The sequence below is a fragment of the Aedes albopictus genome, chromosome 3 (genome assembly GCF_035046485.1).
Source record: "Aedes albopictus strain Foshan chromosome 3, AalbF5, whole genome shotgun sequence".
NCBI classification, from domain to species: domain Eukaryota; kingdom Metazoa; phylum Arthropoda; class Insecta; order Diptera; family Culicidae; genus Aedes; species Aedes albopictus.
Window position 1 is genome coordinate 252178249 of NC_085138.1, and position 22236 is coordinate 252200484.

The 22236-nt window shown below is 39.9% G+C and overlaps 1 protein-coding gene across 2 annotated transcripts in view; it reads right to left on the minus strand.

Annotated features, from left to right (window-relative positions):
- Positions 1–1329: 1329 nt before the first annotated feature.
- LOC134291861 (inositol-3-phosphate synthase) overlaps positions 1330–22236 on the minus strand; it is a 32977-nt gene continuing 12070 nt past the window's right edge. For both annotated transcript variants that reach the window (XM_062860199.1, XM_062860198.1), the window contains 5 exons: positions 3118–3816; positions 2808–3050; positions 2633–2741; positions 1820–2178; positions 1330–1756 (listed from right to left, as the gene is read on the minus strand). In XM_062860199.1, the coding sequence (XP_062716183.1) occupies positions 1610–1756; positions 1820–2178; positions 2633–2741; positions 2808–3050; positions 3118–3816 (1557 nt within the window). In that variant the 3' untranslated portion in view covers positions 1330–1609. The remainder of the gene's footprint in view (positions 1757–1819; positions 2179–2632; positions 2742–2807; positions 3051–3117; positions 3817–22236) is intronic.

Consider the following 22236-nt stretch of genomic DNA (forward strand, 5'->3'; position numbering starts at 1 on the left):
ACCATACTAATTTTGCATGTTAACACATTACTAACAATTTTACTTACACTTTTGTTTCATTAAGCTTTTGATATTTGCTACGAAGAAAACAACATTAAATTGTTACAAATTCACCACACAGAAGGTATTACAATAAACCTTACAGAACAATTTACAATATCACGCGCGCACTACTACTCTATCCAGAGATCACGATCAGAAATAACATGGAGATTACAGGTTTCGCTTTTATAATCATCGTCAGTTTAGGAAATGGGACTCGATCAAACATACATACAAACATAGAAACATTTAGTATGCATGATTTGCTCTTTTAATGAAATTTGATCATCCACTGTATTTTTACTGGCTCCATCTGGAAGTCAATACTCTTTTGCCATGAACAGCTCAACTGTTACACAGTAGACCGCCACTCAAACGGTGTGAATTGCGAGAGTGGAACAACGCTCTTACTCCCACCAAGCCACTGAGAGCAGCCACTGTCCCATCATAGTGTTAGTTGATTCTTTCTTTATAAAGGGCGTATTAATGTGAAGCAGGAAATTTGAGAAAGGAATTGGAAAATGCTAAATTGAAAAATACTACACTTCTGGTGGAGTTACAAGCATAATTTGGAATCGACCGACGGTTACAGAACGGAGGCATGGAGGACCATGACTACGGAGGGAACGACTACGTCAGTGAAGCATATGATGGTAATGGACCAAATTCTACACGGTAAAGTCTCTCTAAACAAAAAAAAAATCGGCAGCTTAATAGTCACGATCTGATAAACCAAACAGCCAAAGGAGCAAGTTGTTCATTTCACAACACAAGAAAGGCGGTCATTTGGAATGTGAGAACTTCCGGGAGAATATTCCGGTATAATGAATGAGAATAGTCATTTTCCATCTATTCCGGTCGGACAGAATCAGTGAAAATTATTTATCATCTTAACAAAAAGTTCTTCTGTACAATAATTTCATGAACACCCTTGGACAAGACTTGGCTACATAAACTCTAATAAAGCCAGTTCTGTTAGTTGGGATTGCCTTTCAATATATCATGTTAAGTTTTATGCCAATTAATCGTTTGAATGTTTGGATCTGTGATATCTTATGATTCACGAGAAATCTACGTTTACATTTATCAGTTTATATTTCCTCATATACTTACAAACCTGTATAGAAATGATAATGTTCACTAAATTACGCGTCAAGTTTTGTTGTCGCTTTCTATTATACTGCTTGTTGTGGGATGATTTCTATAAACATTTATTAAGGTAACAACTATCAATTTATATACCTTGACACTTCGTTAATGTTCATTTTTATCAGTCCAATTTGGGGGTTTTCCGTTCCTTTGGCGGAATATCGAAACCTACAACTATTTCTTGCAATTGAAGAGAATAGATAAGCGTTTCCATGAATGTTCATCACGATTGTACGATTCGAGATTATTTGGGGCACCACCAAGTGTTGGAACGGACGGGTTTAGAATTACATACATGTGTTGCTGTTTTGGTTGGGAATATACTATCCGAATTACGAGTAACCTACGTCCGAAACAATTGCTGCACTCAGATCAAATTAAACTTGACCCATACGCCGTTCGTTGGAGCTCGTAAGTTCTAATAGTCGGCAATGTCATGAACACCGTTTCCGTTGGTACAGGTTCCATTTGTGTGAACGCCGTTGGCGACGTTCTTGGTCACGGCTTCGTTGGAAATTTTACCTTTCTTCATTGGTGGCTCCGTGGAGGAGACTCCAACTTTAAACTGTTTGGAAAAGACGATAGTTAATTTTTGGTACTGCTGAAACCTTGCGCTCATCTAACTTACCCGATGCTCCAACGACATGTGGCTCAGCGGAGGCAGTCCAACGCAAGCTCGCAGGATGTTCTCGATGGCAGTGCGCTGTCGGAACAGTGAGTTGACCACAGGGGTTCCTTCGGGGACGAGCGGTGCCTTGCACAGGTAACTAAGCAGCGATAGGACCGACCGGAAGGGAACGTATTCGGCATTGGTTTCGTCCTTCCTCTTGATCTGAATTCGCGAACAGAGCTCACCCAAGATGGCCAGATCCAGTATTAACGGCGACGCCAGCAGGGAATCTTCGCAGGTGTTGTGGATGATCAAGGTGTTGTGTCCTCCGAGCATGATCTGGCTGGTGTATTCGTCCATGGCGCGCTTACTGTCACCTGGAGGAAACATGAATGACAATCACCTGAGATATTTTCTTAACACAAGTTATTAAAAGCTCTGCTTCCCATGACAAAACATTCAAGTTCCGAAGGTTTAAGATTTTAAAGGGCTGTCCATAAACCACGTGTTCATTTTTCTGGATATTCCTACCCCTCCCATAGTCTTTTGTTCATTCACAAATTATAAATTTGAATAGAACATGTTCTGCGACCTTACCCCACTCTCCTCAATGACCATATGGTTGATAGACGGCGTCAAAATATGCTTACAGATTACAACATTCCGAGTTGTCAGCTGTTTGAGAATCGCGCACTGAACTTTATCAAAACTTCACACAGAAGTTCTTTCTTGGGTTATTGTTAGTCTCATAATAAGCTTGAAAGCTACTTAAGATGCCCCTCAGAACTTGATTGGAACTTTCAAGTTCCTAGAAGTTTAGTTCGTACTTACCGACATAGGGCACGTACTTGATGACGACACAGTGATCTGGGTGTTCATCAGGCTTGTAGAGGATGTTGTTGGAAGCAACCATGTCGTCAACCACGTTACTCTTCGATATCTGAAAATAAAAATAACACGATTAATACGTTTAGCTCAAGATACCAGTAAGGATTGAAATGTCTACCTCCTTCGAACGGAACTGTTGTGGGGCGGAAAGATTTTTTCCATCGTTGTTTCCCAGATGGTTGTAACTCACAATCGAAACAGGCTTGATACCGGCCGAAACCAGGAAATCGACCAGCACGGACTTCAATTTGGTCTGACCGGACTTGAAATCATCGCCAGCGATGAATGCACCATGATGTTCAGCTAGCTCAACAACGCCAGGTACAAACGTGTTCTGGGGTGATCCGTTGATGTAGATGCACTGTAGAATAAGGAATAGAACAATGATTAAAGCAATTTGAACAGTCCAATCCAATGATCCAACTTACACCCTCAGTTATGGCGGCCATTGCGAAAATGGTCGACGGCGAGATTTCCGATTCATTATCCTTCAGTGACTTCTCCAACTCGGCCATGGTGGTGTTCAATCCCTTCTTGACATCGGCAAATCGCTCCGTGTTGGCCGTCCATAGCACCACCACCTTATCGACGCCAGATGTTCGCTTGAACTCGCGAATATCCTTCACGATCTGCTGGTACTGTTCGTAGCGGGTTCCGGGGATGGTGTTGTCGGCCCGATCGGCTTGATTGGCTGCTATGAAGTCCGGATCGTATATCGACGGCCTTGGTTTCATAAGCGACAACTTCTTGTGCACCTGATCCTGTAAACCGACCTCCAATACGCCGGCCCGTATCATGGCCTCACCAATGTTCATCGAGCTGATATCCCACCCATCAACGACGATGTCGTCCGGGTTGACCATTGGTACCAACTTGTTCATCGGAATGTGCACATCCTGTCCGTTGGCGTCCGTTCCCAGCAGGACGGTGGATGCCTGAGTGATTGAACCGAACCAGTTGGCTTTCTGCACTCCGGTGCGGGTTCTCCATTCCAAGGCTCGCTTGTTCGCTTCCAGAGCAGCTGTGATGGTGGATCCATTGTTTCCGCCCCACCCAACGAGCATCAGACCCAAACGGGGTACCTGGCGTTCCGTTCGGATGCTCAGTTCTGTGGTTTCTGGGCGTACCTGGAAATGAATAGAAGAATTCGAGAGCTTAGTTAGTTTCAATCTAAGAGTTTCAATCACGGATTAATCGTATAATCGAGAAAATTTCTTCAATTTCTCAGGAGGTTAGGTCAACGATCTTTAACCCGTATCGGCCTGAGTCAGCGCATATGAACTAAAAATATCGCCGTTCAGCGAATACACAACGGATTTGAATATTTTTTTGACAGTACACTCGTACATATGTCTGGTTTGTAAAAGTGGGCAGAGAACGTCGGAATGGTCCCTATGGCCGGAGTTATTCCGGTGGGTCACTGGGTCAGATTCGTATAAAAAGGGCTGTTTTTCGGTACACAGAGTGTTTTCCATTATGATTCGCTATTAAACTCACTCTATTTTCACTAAAACTTATACCTCTGCAACCAGACATTGTTTCCACGCAGTTTTTGACCGTTTAGGAACTACCGGATGTGGCCACCGGACATAATATCCGAAGGAACCTGCCACATACTGCCCAAGTAACCATGGAGCTGTATATGGAACATTAAATTCACTTTATAGTGTATTATATGGTATGCAATATAAAGTTGTTTCGTCGTAAAGACACCATTAAAGTAGGTTTATAGTCGAAAGTGGCGCTACTATTGTTGATATAAAGCATGCTTTACTGTAGACATTGCTAAAGTATATAAAATGCTTGTGCCATATATAAGCTGTTAATCAACTATAGCTAATGTGATGAAATCATATAGAAAGTATATTTAAGGCAACTAAAGAAAAAAAAAGGAAAACAATCTTCCTGTACCATTTCCTTCCAGCTCTCTTATTCTGTTGAGTTTTTTTTCTATTTCGGGAATTGAACCTAGACTGCTGAGACTGGACCACGATGAAACCCGGACGCGCTAACGCTGTGTACTACGATTACCATGTATTTACACATGGAAAAATGTGCAATATAAAGTAAGGTATACTCAGCTCGTGCCTTGTTGAGTTGTGTTTCCAGCAGCTCTAAAAAGTTGTGCTAGAATGCCATTAGTTATCTTACCCACCCAAATCTATTCCATTCGAAAACAAGTGATTACGGAACCGATTGATTCTATTCTTGATGTTTTCATACGTGCTCACTTCTAACAAAAAAGCAATAATAAGGAACAATACAAACCGCTCTTCAATCCTTTATTTTAGGTATAATAAAATCAGGAGCACTATGCTTAATGTGGAATCCAATACCCCATAACATTTTCGATCCCTCAATACCTGGTTTGCTTCATGTCCCAATCAGAAACCAAAAAACCAAAAACCATACATAACATAAATTTTCATACAGCAATTTCTGAGCATAATCATCTGAGTGCGACGCAGCAATCCATGAAAGCTTGGGTTTGGTTTTCTTTTGTTTTGAATGGTTCTGCCTTGATGCAACGCTTTAGTAAATGCATATATGAAGTTATAAGTGCTTACATTATTGAATACCATAAAGCTTTTAACATGGTAATGCAATGATGCATTAAACAACGGCCCTATAGAACTATATCGATCTGTCAAAAATCCATAATGCTTCAATGCATTCATAATGTAGATTAAACGCTTCATTACTTGACAGATGTAGAATAAAAGTTATTTTGCATTAGCTAATCTATAATACGACTGAATTAATGTAATGATATAATGCTTGTGGTTACTTGGGTGTATACTGGGGTACACAACCATAACCCATTTTTTGCAGCTCTATGTATTGACTTTAGCGGTATAGTGTCTTAGAAGAATTTGTTCTATATACTGAACTCTTTATTTTAGGATTTTCACTTTTGTGATTAATCCACCTAATAGTGCGACATAAATTCACTTTTTTTCAAAAATGAAGATAGAGTGTTGGAGTCTTCTGCAAAGTTGTAGAAAAATGAATTGTTGGAAAGTTTGCCGAACAAACTATTACGTTATTTGCTTAATTATAAGAGATATGTGTCGTTTTTTGTGAACGACCCCTCAAAATAGTTTTTTCGTTATATCTTTTTCTGGGGATTTTTGGTAATTTTCGTATGTTCCACAAAGTTGTTCTTTGTTATGAAATACACTCAGAAATAAAAGTATACACGGAATTACTACAGTTTCTTACCGATTTTGGCAACACGAGGTGAATTTTATGTTGCCAAATTGGGGTGTTGCCAAAATCGGTAAATTTTTTTGTGGATTATTTTTAACTTTTATACGTCAATTTGGCTTATATTTTAAATATGGACTATTCACAAGTTATAAAACGATCCCTGTAAGTGACGTCCATAAATTACGTCATAATTTGTAAAATTGTTGATTTTGGAAAATTTAATAAATTTTGATATTTTGAAGAAGAGTAAGGCTTAAATATAAAAACATTTACAAATACAAACGACTTTTCGGTAAAAATTTTAGGTCAAAATTTTTTGTTGCCAAAATCGGTAAAAAATTGTTGCCAAAATCGGGTGTTGCCAAAATCGGTAAGAAATTGTTGCCAAAAACGGGTGTTGCCAAAATCGGGAAGGAAATGTTGCCAAAAACGGGTGTTGCCAAAATCGGGAGTAGACAAAAACGGGTGTTGCCAAAATCGGTAAGAAACTGTATTATTTATGCATTTTGTATCCGCATCTCTCTCACTCTCTTTCTGTTTTCATGCTATCCGCTCCTTCGTCTGGGTTGACAAATCACTTCGCTTCAACCCAGGCTAAACGGCACACGCTATGTCTGAACCAGGAGATTATAAAAATTGAATGTACATCGGGTTTCTTTCCATAAAACATCAGTATTCAAGCTATGTTTTCATTTGCAGAAGGTTTCAAAATATTCTATCGGTGAAAATTTTTCCATACATTTTGTATGGGAGAGAAATTGACCGAAAATGAGGATTTCAAGCAAATTTGTATGAAAAACAGTCAAAAAGATGGAAAAATCAAAATTTCCCCGATAGAATATTTTGAAACCTTGTGCAAATGAAAATATAGCTTGAATACTGATGTTTTATGGAAAGAAACTCGATGTACATTCCATTTTTAAAATCTGCTGGTTCAGACATAGCGTGCGGCAGATAACATGAAAACAGAAAGAGAGTGAGAGAGATGCGGATACAAAATGCATAAATAATAGTAATTCCGTGTATACTTTTATTTCTGAGTGTACACCTCCTTCTGCTTCTGGACTAACGCTCCAGGTGGAACAGAGCCTGCATCTCACGTAAATAGATTTTCTTAATGAGTCCTTGGAGAAAACCCTGGTGGAATCATGGAACGAATATTATAGAAATACCTGGAATGATAATAGGTCTCCTCCAGAATTTATTGAAGGAATTCCCCTTGCAATAACCACTAGCGTAGGCAGCCTTTTCTTTCTTCTTTAATTCTTTTTGATAAATACTAAGAAAAGCGGGATGAAAGAGAGGGCTAATCCCCCACTTCCATCTGTCTCTGTCTTGTGCTTATTTAGGAGAGTAAGAAGCATGCCAACGCTAGTATTTACAGCTGAGACTCCTTCGAAATTTACTGCTGTGATTCCTTAAAGGATTTCTACGAGGATTACTACAAATATGTTCTTAGAATGTTCCCAGTAATTCCTATTGGAAATCATCTTGACATTCTTTTAGACATTCTTACTGGTATTACTTCAGGAATATTGCTGGGATTTATTCATAAATTTCTGGTAGAAACCATCAGGAACTTTTGCTGGGATTATGCAGGTATCTCTCGCTGCAGATCATCCTGGAGTTTTTTCAGCTGAAAATGCTTGAGAAACCCCAGCAGTAATTTCTGGAGAAGTCCTAGTAGTAATATCTGTTGCTATTCTAAGACAGTCCTGAAGTAGTTCTTGATGAAATCTCTGGAGACATAGCAAGAGAATTTTCCATAGGACCCCTTAGATAAATCTCTGGAGGAATCCTTGTAAGGATATGTAAAGGAACTATTGCAGATGCCGTTGAAGCAATCCCAACAAGAATATTTAAAATAATCCCATCAGACATTTGTTGAAGAATTCCAAGATAATGTTTTCATAAATTTCTCTTGGATTGTCTCCGGAATGGCTGTTGTGTTTCTCTAGGAATTGCTACTGGGATTGCTGATACCATCCAGGATTCTTCCAGGGAGTCCACTTGAAGTTCCTTTAGGAATTCTTCCTGTGATTTGTCAAGTGATTTCTCCCAGTTTTTTTCATGAATTCCTCCACGTATTTTTCTAAAAATCCTGCAATAGTTCTTCTAGTGATTTCCCTATAGGCAGGGCCGGATTTACAAATGTGGGGGCCCGGGGCCACAGTGTTATGGGGGCCCCTCTATATAGAGAATATGTTTTTGCATATATAACATGAGAAAAAATCTAAAAAAAACATCAACAGTTCTGATAAAAATGTATCAATGAAGGTATTACTGTAGTTGTGAAACAATTTGAACAAAGAGCAAAAGAAGTTGATATTCACTAAATTTATTCATAACCGATTTAATTTCTTTTGTTTTCACGTTAAAAACAATGATGAAATAAATTTACATAAAGTAAAACATGCTTTTTGCCAGTGTGCTCACAGCATTAGATCCCAGATTTAGTAAAAAATCATGCTAGAGTTCACATAGAAACTGCAAGATGAATTTATAGCTGAAATTTTCGAGAAATCTAGTTTAATTTGTAGCGCATTCGGTAGTGTTGCTTTTGTGAAATTCAAAGAGAATTTCTCGGGAATTCCTGCTGCAATCTCTGATGAAGTTGCTGGTCGATAACAATAAAGTATGAAAACTTAACAAAAATTTGTTCCAATGTTACTGCTGGAGTCCTGGCGACCTCCCAAAAGCATTTTCAACTTAACTTTAAAATCAAAAGGATTGTTTAAAATTTTTAAGAAATTTTACCGGGAATCCATGATAAATTCATAATGTATAGTTACGGATAAAAAATACTATTGAACTTGAAAATCTTTTGCCGAAAACCTGGACAAATGATTAGCCAATTTCTCCACAAATTTCTTCTTTAATTTCTCAAGGAATCTATTGATGTTATCAGAAGTTCGCCAACGATTCATCCTAATTTCAGTAAGCAAATCTCGCAACTCATAAAATTTGGACTAAAACTATTCAAAACAATCTGCCTTATATTCTAGCCAGATAACCTCCGGGAAATGTTGCAACAGTTTTGGTGTTCTCCGATTTGAGTAAAATCAAACTCTAGTATTCCAAAAATACTTTTAAGTTTCGAAAATAAATCTTTCAATTCCTCTAAAAACTCTGTGGTAAATTCTTAAAAATGTTTTCAAAAACCAAGAAAAAAACAAACTTATTCAGCAGGAACTTTTTGACTCTTCAATTTACAGAGTTTTGCTTAAGCGTAACTTCGTCATAAGTCTAGGGCGGAGGGCCATGGCCATGTCGGTATAGATTTTTATACTCCACAACTGCTCCAAATATTCTTATTGCCTGAATCTCGTGATTCTGGAGGGGACCAGGCCCCCTGGCTACCCCATATTTACGCCAATGGAGATTTGGTGTTTATCTAGAATTCAGTCGAAGATTTTCTACATGATTTCTGGTAATTTATCTTGAGCAATTGCACAAATAAAAATAAATGTAAAAAGTTTTAAGGAAACAATTTATAATTTCACAAATAGCTGGACAAATAGTTGCAGTCTTGCTGAAACGAACCACAACATATCACAGTTGCTTGAAGTTCTAATGACAAAAATCTAATCAAAAGAGAAGTGTCTTGCACTAGTGTTTTTTCTTGCATCACATTTTTTTTGTGAAGTGAAATTTTGTGGGGGCCCCTGAAATGTGGGGGCCCGGGGCCCTGGCCCCCCTGGCCCCCCCTTAAATCCGGCTCTGCCTATAGGGTAAGTGTACCAGTTATCGCCATAGTGGTTTCCTATTTGGCCATAGTCGAAATTTAGAAAGTTTTCAAGTTTTGATCTATTATGAAAGTTTTAGTAGCAAGGATTGAAATGTATCTTGTCATTAAAACTCTTGAAATGATGCAAAATTTTGAATTATCTTAAATAGGCACTATGGCCAAATAGGGAACCACTATGGCAATAACTGGTACACTCAGCCTAGATACTTTCAGAACTTGCTCTCGAAATTCCTTCATAAATTCCGCCTCTAGTTCCAATGATTCCTTTATAATTTATTCTCAAGATTGCTCCTGCAATTTTTGCAAGGATACTTCCAAAAACTCTTCTGGCATTTTCACTAAAAATTCTTGCTGGGATTCCTCCAGCGATACCAGTGTGGATTTCTTTAGAAACTAAGTACTCCTACTAGAAATCCTCTTCAGATTATTTTGGGAACATTTGCTGGGATTGCTACTGGACTGCTGCTGGCATTCTTCTATAAATTTCAGACTGGAATCCTCCAGGATTTTTTTTTCTGAGTTTTCCACCTGCAGGAAATCATCCAGGAATTCCTGGAAGATTCTCAACAGTTATAATTGGAGATGCTGAAAATGCATGAAATTTCTCAAGAATTCGAAAAAAAATCAGTAGGAGTTCCTGAAGGAATTTCAGCAGTAATGACTGGAATACTATAAGAAATTCTTAGAGTTATCCTTCACAAATTCTCTGAAGGATTCATAGCACAAATTTCTGGAAGAATTACAAGTGATTCCCTTGAGGAATCCCAGGGAGAGTTTTCAGAGACACCCCAGCAGGCTTCTCAAATCTTTTGAGAAATCCTCTTGGAATTCCTCTAGAAATGTCTGATGGGTTCTCCTGGAAATTTCTGGAATTTCTCCATTGATTTTTCCTAGGATTGCTCCGCAAATTGCTCCGCTCATCCTTTTAGAGATTTTCCCAATGATTCCTCCAATAATTTCTCTCGGATTAACCTTAGAAATTCCTGCACGGATTCATTCATGAACTTCTACCAAGATTTCTCCAAGTAGTCTTGCTGAGAATTCTCAAGCACTACTAGATGATATTTCTGCAGTTTTTGCTTTTGGGAATCCATCTGAAGTATTTCTAGCAGGAACATTTCTTGTAGGATTCCCACCACGAAAGCCTGGAAAAACCACAGTACCATTTCAGGACCACTTTCAACAGAAATTCTCAAAGAAATTTGAAGAGGATTTCCAGAATACGAAGAGAAATTCTGAGAAAAATCACTAGAGGAATTCGGCAAAAAAAAAATCCTGGGTGAGTTTGTGAAGAAATAAGTTGATAATTTCGAAAGAAATTGCTGTAGGAATCATATGAAGTAATCTTGGTGGAAACTCAGCACGCATTCTTGAGTAATCTCCATGGTGAATTTTTGGAGGTACCTTTTAAACATTCCTGTAGCAATCACAGAAGGAACTTCTACAGGAATCACTCACTCACTCATGTATCCTGAGCACCTCTGGGGGTACATAGGGCCAACGTAAAAGATCTCCATCCTGGGCTGCTGCTGGCTTCTGCCTTGACCTCGACCCAGGTTCGCCTTCTTTGATTTCCTTGTTGAGGCTTCGTTGCCACGGGTCTCTGGGTCTGTCTCGCGATGTCCTGCTGGATTCCAATCCAGCGCTTGCTTGCATATTTCGTCTCCGTTCTTCCGTGGTGTGTGGTCGACTTCCTCCGTTGCGGTGTTGATATCGGTTTCCAATTACATCGTCGATGGAGCTCAGTACTCGAAATCCAGTTGTAAAGCCACCAGGCCCGAATCATAAACCACAGACATCGGTTGATGAAAAAATCTGCAGCTTTTGTGTGGTCTCTGCTGACACGCACCACGTTTCGCTGGCGTACAACAACATATATTTCACGTTGGAATTGAAAATTCGAGTTTTGATGCGTTGACTGATCTGATTGGATCTCCATATATTTTGTAGATTCGGAAAAGCAGTCCTAGCCGTCTTGATCCGTGTTGATAGCCAACGATTTGGTCTTGCTGACATTGATGGTAGACCCACTGTAGAGGAGCGTTCGGTCTGGTCGTCGAGCTTATTCTGCATGTTAGAGCGTCGTTGGTCTAGTATGCTCCATTGCAATGGAGTGCCAAACTAGCCTACGATTTGGTACACGGTCAATCGTCCCCACCATGATCTTGTCAATTACGATGAGAAACAGTAGCGGTGATAGTACCAAACTACCCGGATGGGGTCCGACAAAGCTCAGTTATGCAGGACTTTGCATGTAAAAGCCTCGTACTGCGCTTCCATGATGTTGACGAACTCCTTTGCGTCTCAGGGCGCCCCACAGATTTTCGTAGCTCAGACGATCGAAAGCTTTTTTGTACTCAATGAACACCAAAAAGAGGAACTCTTGGAATTCATTAACCTGCTCCAGTGTAATACGGAGCGTGACAATATAATTAACACAACATCTTCCGGCACGGAACCCTCTTGGAGCCGCCGGAGAGCCGCGTCTTTTTTCTCCTGTATCCAATTCAGGCACAGAACTTTGAAAACAACACACAATGGATCAATGCAGAAATCACGGTAGGTATCCTAGAAAATTTCCTAGAGGAATTCTTGAAGGAACTCTTGAAGAAATCCGCCGAAAATGTCAAGAGGAACTCTTGGGAAAATGAAGAAATCTTTGGATAAGGACTAAGGAATTCCTGCTGAAATGCTGAAATTCTTGCTGAGATTGCTCCAGAAGTATGTCCACGTTATGATTTACAAATCCATTCTGTGATTTCTCCAAGGATTTCCATAGATATTTCCAATAATTTTTCCAGATTTCTCTCTTTAGGAATTTTGCTTGAAATACTACTGGAAATTTCTGAAGGAATCAAGAAATTTTAAAGAAATGTCTGGAGGATTCACAGCAGCACTTTTGTACGAATCTCAGATGTAAACACACAAGAAAAGGCTGCCTACGCTAGTGGTTTTTATTGCAAGGGGAATTCCTTCAATAAATTCTGAAGGAGACCTATTATCATTCCAGGTATTTCTATAATATTCGTTCCATGATTCCACCAGGGATTTCCCCAAGAACTCATTAAGAAAATCTATTTACGTGAGATGCAGGCTCTGTTCCACCTGGAGCGTTAGTCCAGAAGCAGAAGGAGGTAAAAATTATTCAAATCCGTTGTGTATTCGCTGAACGGCGATATTTTTAGTTCATATGCGCTGACTCAGGCCGATACGGGTTAAAACATTTTTTAAGATATGCCAGTTGATATACTTTTTCTTGATAGTTTTAGTAAGCCATCTCAGCGGGGACGCACACCCTACGACACGCTGAAAGGACTGCTTCCGCTAAATACGCGATCAAGCATTAACCCTAGCAAGATGTTGGGGTCAGCATGGCCCAGACAGGCCCGCTGAACATGCACTACGCCATCGTGGTGCGAAAAATCTAACAGTTAAATGTTTAAATAGGTCTCTTGTGACAAGCCGGAGGTTCCAGAAATTCATTCTATATATCGTCAAGAATTTCTCTTAACATTCTTCCTAGAATTCTCTAAATATTCCTGCTGGAATGTATTATGTGAACCATTTGGGAATTCTTTCTGAGGTTCCTGCAGAATTTCCTCAACAGATTTCTTCAAGAATTTTCAAAGTTTGTATAGGAATACATCCAGGGATTCCCCCAGAAATTTCTCTAAGAACTCAATCAGATTTTTTAAGAACTCCACAGCATTTCCTTTAGGAACCAACGCTAGAGCGTCGTCTCATATTCCCAAATTACTCCGGAGAATTGAGGGATTTACTACGGTCAGAATTTACTCTAGGATTCCAACGGATAATTTATTGTAAGAAAAGTTTCTGAATCGACCGAAAATCGAACCCAACACCCTCAGCGTGGTCATGCTGAATACTCGTGCGCTTAACGCATCGGCTATATGGGCCCTCAGAGCCATTTCAGAGGACCATTGCACTAGCAATCTCTAGAACAGTTTAGGAATTGTTTCAGCAATTTCTGGGAAAACTTAAAGGGGAATTATTGGTGGAATCTTTAGTGAAACTCCTGAAGGACCTCGTTGAGGGAACCCGTGGATGTTTGGCCAGTAGAAAAATGCCTGGAAGTACCTATTTCAGGAGCTCGTTAAATTTATAGAATTCCAATTTATAGATTGATCCATTGATGTCTCCATAAGTTTTTCGAAGTCTTCCTTCAGAAGTTTCTTGAAAACTTCCTCCAAGAATCTTCCAATCGTTTCTCTAGTAATTGCTGCAGAGCTCCCGCATGCAGAAACACCTTCAGGAAATTAAATGGAGTTTTTTGCAATAATTCTTACGGAGATTACTACATACATTCCTGCAGATTGTTTTTTTTTTTAAGAATTACTCCAAAAATTCTACAAAGATTACTTCGGAATTTATTCTAAACTAGCAGTCCCGGCAAACGTCGTCCTGCCTGCCCCTCAAAATGGATTTTCAGATTTTCCTGTTTTTCTTGCCTTCCCGGTCACTTTTTCTAATTATTTTTTCGTACGAACACGTCGCAGCCCTGGCGGAATGCAACAGTGAAAGAATCATGTCGATCTGTTGACCCGTTCCCGAGCCTATTCGTGACATACAAACACCATTCCATTTTTATTTATATAGATACATATTTCACTAACAAAATTCGGATGAATCTTGAAAGGAATTCTTAAATATGTTTTTTGGGAAACTTCTACATGAATTCTTGGTGCAATCAATCCTGACACCGTCTTCAGCCAGCGGCTGTACAGACTGAACGAAACTTAACACTAACACTACACTGCAAATTTTGTTTGCTGGTATTCAGCAAACTTTGCTGATTTTTTTTTGTGCTGATTGCATTTAGCAATATGAGTTTACTGAGTATCAGCAATTGTTTTTCAACTTGCTGAACCATCCAGCAATTTTGACAGTTGATCAGCAACGTTGTGCTGAAAATCATCAAAAATGTTGCTGAAATTCAGCAATTTATTTCAAGCTTGCTATTTATCTGGTGAAAACATTTGCGAAATGATGCGATTCGCTTTCGACAACGAATACGTTTTCACCCTTCCACGCTGTATCAAATCAATATCCCGTACGAACAACACACGAACAGTCTCGACGCTGATCAGCATTGTTGGCTGCTCCTTTTCGCTGTTGAGCTGTTGCGGTCCAGCCAAGCCTGTCTTTCCATCGCTTTCGATGCTTTTCAATCAGCTTATCGCGAAGCATCGCAGGCTCGAAATGTTACTGGTGTGGTTTTGGTACCCGACGTCTCCACTAGACAGAAATGTCTTGCCATTTTGCTGGACAGATGTGTCATGACAGAAATGTTCTCTCGCTGTTTGCATGGAAAGCAGCGGTGTTGATCAGGGTACGAAAAACGGATCACGCCGAAAAACAAACGCTTTGTCCTAAGCGGTGCATGTTGGTAACAAAAACGCTCCGCAACAAGCGCATGTCAGGCGATGAGAACAATAAAACAAACATCGCTTTCCGTGCGTGTGCCGATATTCCGGCTTTTCCGCTGAAATTGTTGACCCACATCATCGAATTCATATGCATTTGGACGAATTAAGACTCTTGCAAACCTCAGAGTCGAGTTTCAATTGTAAAACAATGCGAAAATCACGATGTGAATAGAACGAGACAAATATTCCTACCGCTTTTGTTGTGAACAAACTCAGGAGCGATTTTGTCATTATCTGCTAACGAAATAACAAAGCGTTGTTGCCGTGCCTTCTTTGTTGCCTATTTTTTGCTTACGGTGCCATATTCTGCGTACACTGGTGTTGATCATTTCTGTTACGTTTTTTCTTTCTGGCAGCAAAATGGCAAGACATATAAGAAAACTACTGTAAGTAATTTAAACTAAGAATGCTACAAAATCAAATAATGTACCCCTGGTATTAATATTGTTTTGGAAACGGAAAAATGTGAACACGATAACACTAAACCTAATGAACTACAATTAGGGTTACCATCCGTCCTGATTTGGCAGGACATGTTCTGATTTTCGACTAATTTCGGCCAAAATTTCTTAACAAATCCGATGATTTTTACTCATTTTCAAGAAATTACATGAAATGTCCTGATTTTCTATGCTGTGTTGATGGGAGCCCTAACTACAATGGAGGAAGGCAGAAAGGGGAGGATCAAAGAAAAATAATGGGAGGAGAGGGAGGAGCAAGGATTTTGAGCGGGAGATGAGGATTGTTGGATGTAGAGTGGATATTGTAAGCAGAGTGTTGCTCTCGTCACTAAATATCAATGGTAGGCAAACTGCCGATATTGATAGGCTGACTGCGATCCAAGTCAGCGTGTGCTCTGTTGAGTCACCGCGTTACCGTCACTTTTCTTTTCCCATCACAACTAAACTGATTGCGATGGCGGATGGATATCACTGATAGACCTGATAGTTGCTATGATAGTGCTCTGGAGTGTAGGTCAGTATCAAGTCGTTGCCGGTCACTATCGTTTTGATATTGATCGGCCTACAGTGATAGTGACGATGGTGCAAAATCAGTAGTCAACTGACATGACTGATATTTGGCAGCTCTGATTGTAAGGGATTGGAGTCAGGAATAGCGAAGAAGCCAGAAGTTTTTGAACGATTGCCGCCAAAGTTCGGCGCAGTTGGGAGCCAAGGTTCTGAAAAATCGCCATTACGGGCCAGTCCTAGGGTCGTCAGTCGGATGTGCTTTATTACATGAACTACCGTGAATAGTTAACGAGAATTGTGGAAGCAGCGCCATGTATGTGGACCTACTGCGCTCGGCGTGCATCTCCACCGTCAACCCTTAACCCAGCTATAAAACCCACTGGCGCTCGAGGCGCTGTCCTCTCCGTTCTCTTCATCACTAAGTGAAGAAGTCTTCACCTGTCTTCATGACTCAACACTCTGCGACGTCATCCACATGCTCCTGCAGATACGTCCTCCCCTCTCCTTCCACCAGCATCAGAACAAACGGGCCCCAACGGAAACAAGAAACATTGTAAAAGTAACCATTAAAGACCCAAAATACATGTAGTTTAACTCAGCTTAAAAGTTTTAATATCAGAAGTAAGCGAGTTTCCTCCAAACGGTTAATTTGGCCTCTCGCCGTTCGATCAGTTGGCAGGTAACCCAAGTAACAATCTTGATTATTTTTGGTTTTATTTGTTTTTATTATAGTTTTATCACAGCATTGCATAGTCTAATTTATCTTATCAATGTTTCTTCTGAGCGCAACTATACTTCATCAACATGTGGTTCTAAAACTATCTTCAAGAATACTTGCGAATCAGTGCATAAAACCACAAACACAATAAGAACTATTGACCTTAATGTCAGTTTTAAGAGACTCTCGTAGTTATCTTCAATTTTTAATCACTCGAGCAAGAGTAACTGTTCTCGAGTGAGAACAGTTTGGTAAATTTAAAAAAAAAACTTCATCACCAGATTTCGATTTTCAACATAAATCGGAGTACATACTATTGAGTAACACTTCTTCTTCTTGGTAAAGTTAAACGGTTTTTTGGTGTTTTTTGATAGAGAACGTTATAAATCTAAGTACTCTTGAGTTACGCTAGTAACTCTTACTGGAGTTGAAAGGAATTTAAGATGATCTTATGGTGATGTTGATTAAAGCCAGCAAAAATTAATGACGTCTCTGTGGATTTCTTCGGAAGCCATGTTGAGAAAACTCATGAATAATGCTATCGTGACTTGAAATAATAATTTTAAAGATTCTCCTATTGCATTATTATCGAAGCGCGTTGCAATTTTCGGAACTATCTTGCACCATATATACGGTAAATTTCACTTGGCAGTTGACAACCTCGTTACACTACGGAATTATTCCCATTTCATGTTAGAAACTCATCCCAAATATGGTTGGCGTTAAGTCAGACCGGACCATCTGTTTTTCAATGATTTTGAGGAAATGTCCTGCAAGGACTTGGGATATAAAATCCTGCGCATTATTTTCTGAAAAACTGTAGTGCTTTTATGTAATGACCCATCTGCATTAAAGAAACGTCAATAAGTTCAGAATTATCGAATTCCTTCGCTTATCTTTACCTGTCCAAAAAATAGCGTAGTCCACTCTGATTTAACGCCGACCATATAATGGTGTATCATTGATTTTCATGAAGGTTTTTCCTGATTTTACTTTTCCTCCAACAACAGCTGAAGCTGTCAGAAGCAGTCAATTTTATTATCGTTTTATGGTGCACTCGAAGAGCTCTACAAGGAGATACCAATTCGCCTAGAGGACAACTTGTGAAGTACAACAGGTTTTAAGAGAATCTTACAATCAGTTCTCCAAGACTATCTTAGGATGGGCCTCTTTCGTCTAATGGCCGGTTTATAATTGTTTTGACGTCATAGGCGCCAACTTAGGGGGGGGGGGGGGTTTCTGGTGGCAAGAATGCCCCCCCCCCCAATATTTGACGATTTTACGATTTTCCCATGGGTAATTCTCGCTGAAACCGGCCCACTAGTTACACCTTGTCTTCGAAAATGTTTAAGGTGGTGATTTTCTGAAAGTCCTCGCTTAAAAAGTAAGGAAAATATATTTGGTTACTTGTATTGATGGACCCCCCGTTAGTTAGAATCACAACCATTTTTTCAGACCCCTCGATTTTGGTCAAATGGTGGCTCATTTAAACAGTTATAACTCAACAGTTTCTAAAAAAAACACCTCAAAATAAATTGTTGTTGAAAAGAGGAAAGATGGAGCTACTATTTACAATTATAAAAAGTTGGGTCGGCCATATTGATTTTGGTCGCCATCTTGGATTTTTATACCAAAACATTTTTATCACCATGATGGCAACCACCGATTTTCAAATTGCATCAATTGAAAGCTGAGACATTTATACATAACATATCAAAAAATTAGAGATGTATTTTTCTTCTTTCAAAAGTTATCTGCCGTTTTGTAAACAAATTTGACCAAGTTGGCGCGTCTGGTTGACGTAGTTAAGCAGAGTAAAACTTGTAGTTAGAAGACACAGAATGTTGCTAATTGACAAATTGAGGGATGAATTTTTTGAAAAAAATCGCGTTCTGGTGGGATTCGAACCCACGACCCCGTATTCGCTAGACCGGTGCTTTAACCAACTAAGCCACAGAACAGGTGATAATTCTGCGGAATAGAAAGCCAAACTGAACCCGAGCCCTCACCATGAACATTCACTTTTTCAAAAACCATCTCTCTTTCGGCTTAGATGTCAATCCACAACACAGCCTCGTTTGTGCCCAACAACTACAAGTGAGAGCGTATTATTTTTATTTGAAGCCGAGACTTACTCTCGCACTCCGCATACCTAGCCACCAAGCAGTCTGTTTGCTAGTGTCTAATTCAGTATGCGTCGAGAGCTCGGCACGGTCGCACGCTCCACGACCAACTGCGCCGATGACGCAAGGTAGGGTACCCATAAGTGTCCATAAGAAAATCAACGGCCTCATTGAAGCACAAAATGAGGCATATTCTGCGCAACGGTGTCTTACCCGATTGCATCCAGCTCGCCGCTGGAGTGGGGCAAGGATGTTCACTATCAACGCTACTTTCCCTTATCGTAATCGTCGAGATCCTGGTAGGTGCGATTGATCGTCGTGAACCAAATCGTGGGTTGCTGGGGCAGCCTATTATCATGGAGCACCTAAATGGCCAAATGCCTTCGAACTGGCTGATGTCGTTGCTATCTTAGATCAACGGCGCTTGTCTTATCACCAACGCTAACAAGACCAAATCGTTGGATAAAAACACGGCCATCCTTTCCTGTTTTGCAGTAGCTGGGCAAACAGTGAAAAATGTGGAAAGCTTCCAATATCTTGGTAGCCAAATGGTGGCCGATGGCGGCACCAAGATCGACATAAGCGCATAGATCAAGAAGGTTGCTATTGCGAGTTTAAGAAGTGTATGGAAAAACAATCAGATGACTTGACGCATCAAATCTCGCATTTTTAACTCAAACGTGAAATCTGTGCTGCGTCAATGAAACCTGGTGTGTATCAGTGGAGGATAGTCAACGGCTGCAGGTCTTCATCAATACATGTATATAATTCGTCCACAATTGGATCTCTAACGTTGAGCTACATCGTCGATGGCATCAAAAGCCGATAGCGACAAACATTTGGGAGCGGTACTGGAGGTGGGTCGGCTACACTCTAAGTGGGGGCGTCAACGAAATCTGCAAGAAAGCGTTAGACCGGAACCAGCAGGACATCGCAGCAGAGGCAGACCCAGAGGCTCATGGTGGCGCAGCTTCAACAAAGAAATCGATGCCATGCAATAGCCCAGGATGCAGGTGTGTCAATTCGGTCTTCTACACCATGCGCTCAGAACTGACATAAGTAAATAAAATGTCGTTCTAGAGAGTAGGTTTCTGAGGAATGGAATTTGGTGATAAGAGGGTAACGTGTGCCTTCACCTTAATGCATGATTCATACGCATGATTTAGCAGGAAGTTACAGCGATAACGAAAGATTGAAGTACACAAACGAAAAAAAGTACAAAATCATTAGGTTTATGCCTCACGTTTATTGATATGATTTAGATTATGTTCTGATTGAACAAAGCAGATACGATAACAAAATTTGTATCATTCATGAGACGACAAAAGCGTAGGTATAGGTATACAGCTGATAGCTGAGATTTGGAAAGCCCGCCAAAGGCGTTGCCATCGTACGATATTGTGACGCCCGGTGCCAATGTACGATGCCGGCTAGCCGGGCGTCGGCGGCATCGTAACAGTAACTGATCCGACCCAACAACAGGATCATACGATTTGCGGGAATTAGCGACCAAGAAGCCGGTTGGTGTTGATACTCTTCCACCATGCCGTCACCACCCACCAAGCCACGCTAGGTGTTAATTTGAATTTCAAATCGTAGGGGAGAATGGTAAAGAACGAGTTGATGCGATTTGAGGCATATTTTATTTGATGATAACAGGTAAAAATCTGAAATGTCCTCAAATATAATAAAAAAAATCCTTTAAACTTCTTCGGTGCATTTTGAATTACTTTTCCTTACATCCACTAAGGTGGGTGATGAAGAGGGTTCATCGTATTCTTCGATGCGACGACATTCGAGCTCGTGACAGACTAGAACACATTCCTTGACATTGAACTATTCTATTATCAGTGTGATGATTATTAGTATGGATAACTATAGTTCAACGATATGTGGAAGTAAATGAGGAATAACTATTCTAGTCGACAGGAAACCTGTTATCGATCAATCGTTTATCGGTTTACATTTAAATATTGACTGGAGTTGTTCCTGATAAATGCATGCGCTGAAATGAAGCACGGCCTCATATGAAGAAGTTTATTTTTATGATTCTGGAGAAATGTAACTCGAATGATAACCGCCAAGCCCAAACCTGATTTTGAAAGTACAGCTATCGAACGCCTCGATGTCTACAGACATCAACGCATGGCGCGGGATATCAAAAACTTACAAGTCACTCTTGAGGGAGGGAATGTCTCAAAAAACCAGTTTAGACGGCGATCCCACCAAATTATGGGTTAAGCGAGCCGGTTTTCAATAATTTGCATAAATTTGCGGTAAAGACGATTCATTGATTATGGCAGAAATCGAAACACGTGTGAGCGGAATACTAAATTTCGCCCGCCGGTACAGATGATGGTATCTGGAGCGGGTTCACATGTAGCTGGTGCCTGTGACATGAAATCTATTTCGGCATTTCGTAGCATGGAAATGGAATGGAAAATTTCTTAGATACCTCTTCGCATTTGTGTCCATAACGATAGAACTGGAAGATTTCCATACAAAATGGTTAGCTTTGACGTGAACTTTGATCACCTTTGAGCGATTGATGAGGGTGTGTTCGATGAGGTACTAGATTTATAGTACAGTAAACTTTCGATAACTGCAACATGTCTACGTTTCACTAAACATTGAAATTTCGATAACAACAACGTCTGACAACCCATCAACCAATAAAACTACAAATCAACAAATCAGTAACAAATTTTGAAAACGACGTATAATCAATGCTAAGTACACCATTGATTATACGTCGTTTTCAAAATTTATTATTGAAATCTAGTACTTCACCGATTGTGCTCTATTATAAATATACCCAGGTGACCAATAAGCAGTTAAAATTCCATTCATTTAGCATTTTATGCGCTTTAATAGCAGGGCGTTAAATACTAATTTGCCGTATATGCGCCATAAACGCTATTTAAATGCAGGTTTTGGCTCAAAAAAGGCTGATACTCATTAGCGCCATGCTGTTCGATTTTCAGTCAATAACTTTTTCAACATGCCTCAGATCGCTTTGCGGTCTTTGGAGAGTTGGTTCCTCATAAAATTTCCAATAGAAATCATTCATCGATTTATTTCTAGGGGTTAAGGGGCAACCTTCCTCATAGCAAATCGTATTAAAACTTAAAATGGCTGTCGCTAAAATATAGTTTCTCCGATCGAGCTGAAATTTTGTACAGCTGATATGGGGCCGAGATGGAACTCAAAAAAAGGAATAGGAGTGAAATGTCTTATTCTGTCCCATGCTAATGCTTCTCATCCTATCTCTCAAATTGGTTCTTCTTCTTCTTCTTCTTTATGGCTCGACGTCCTCACTGGGACTTGGCC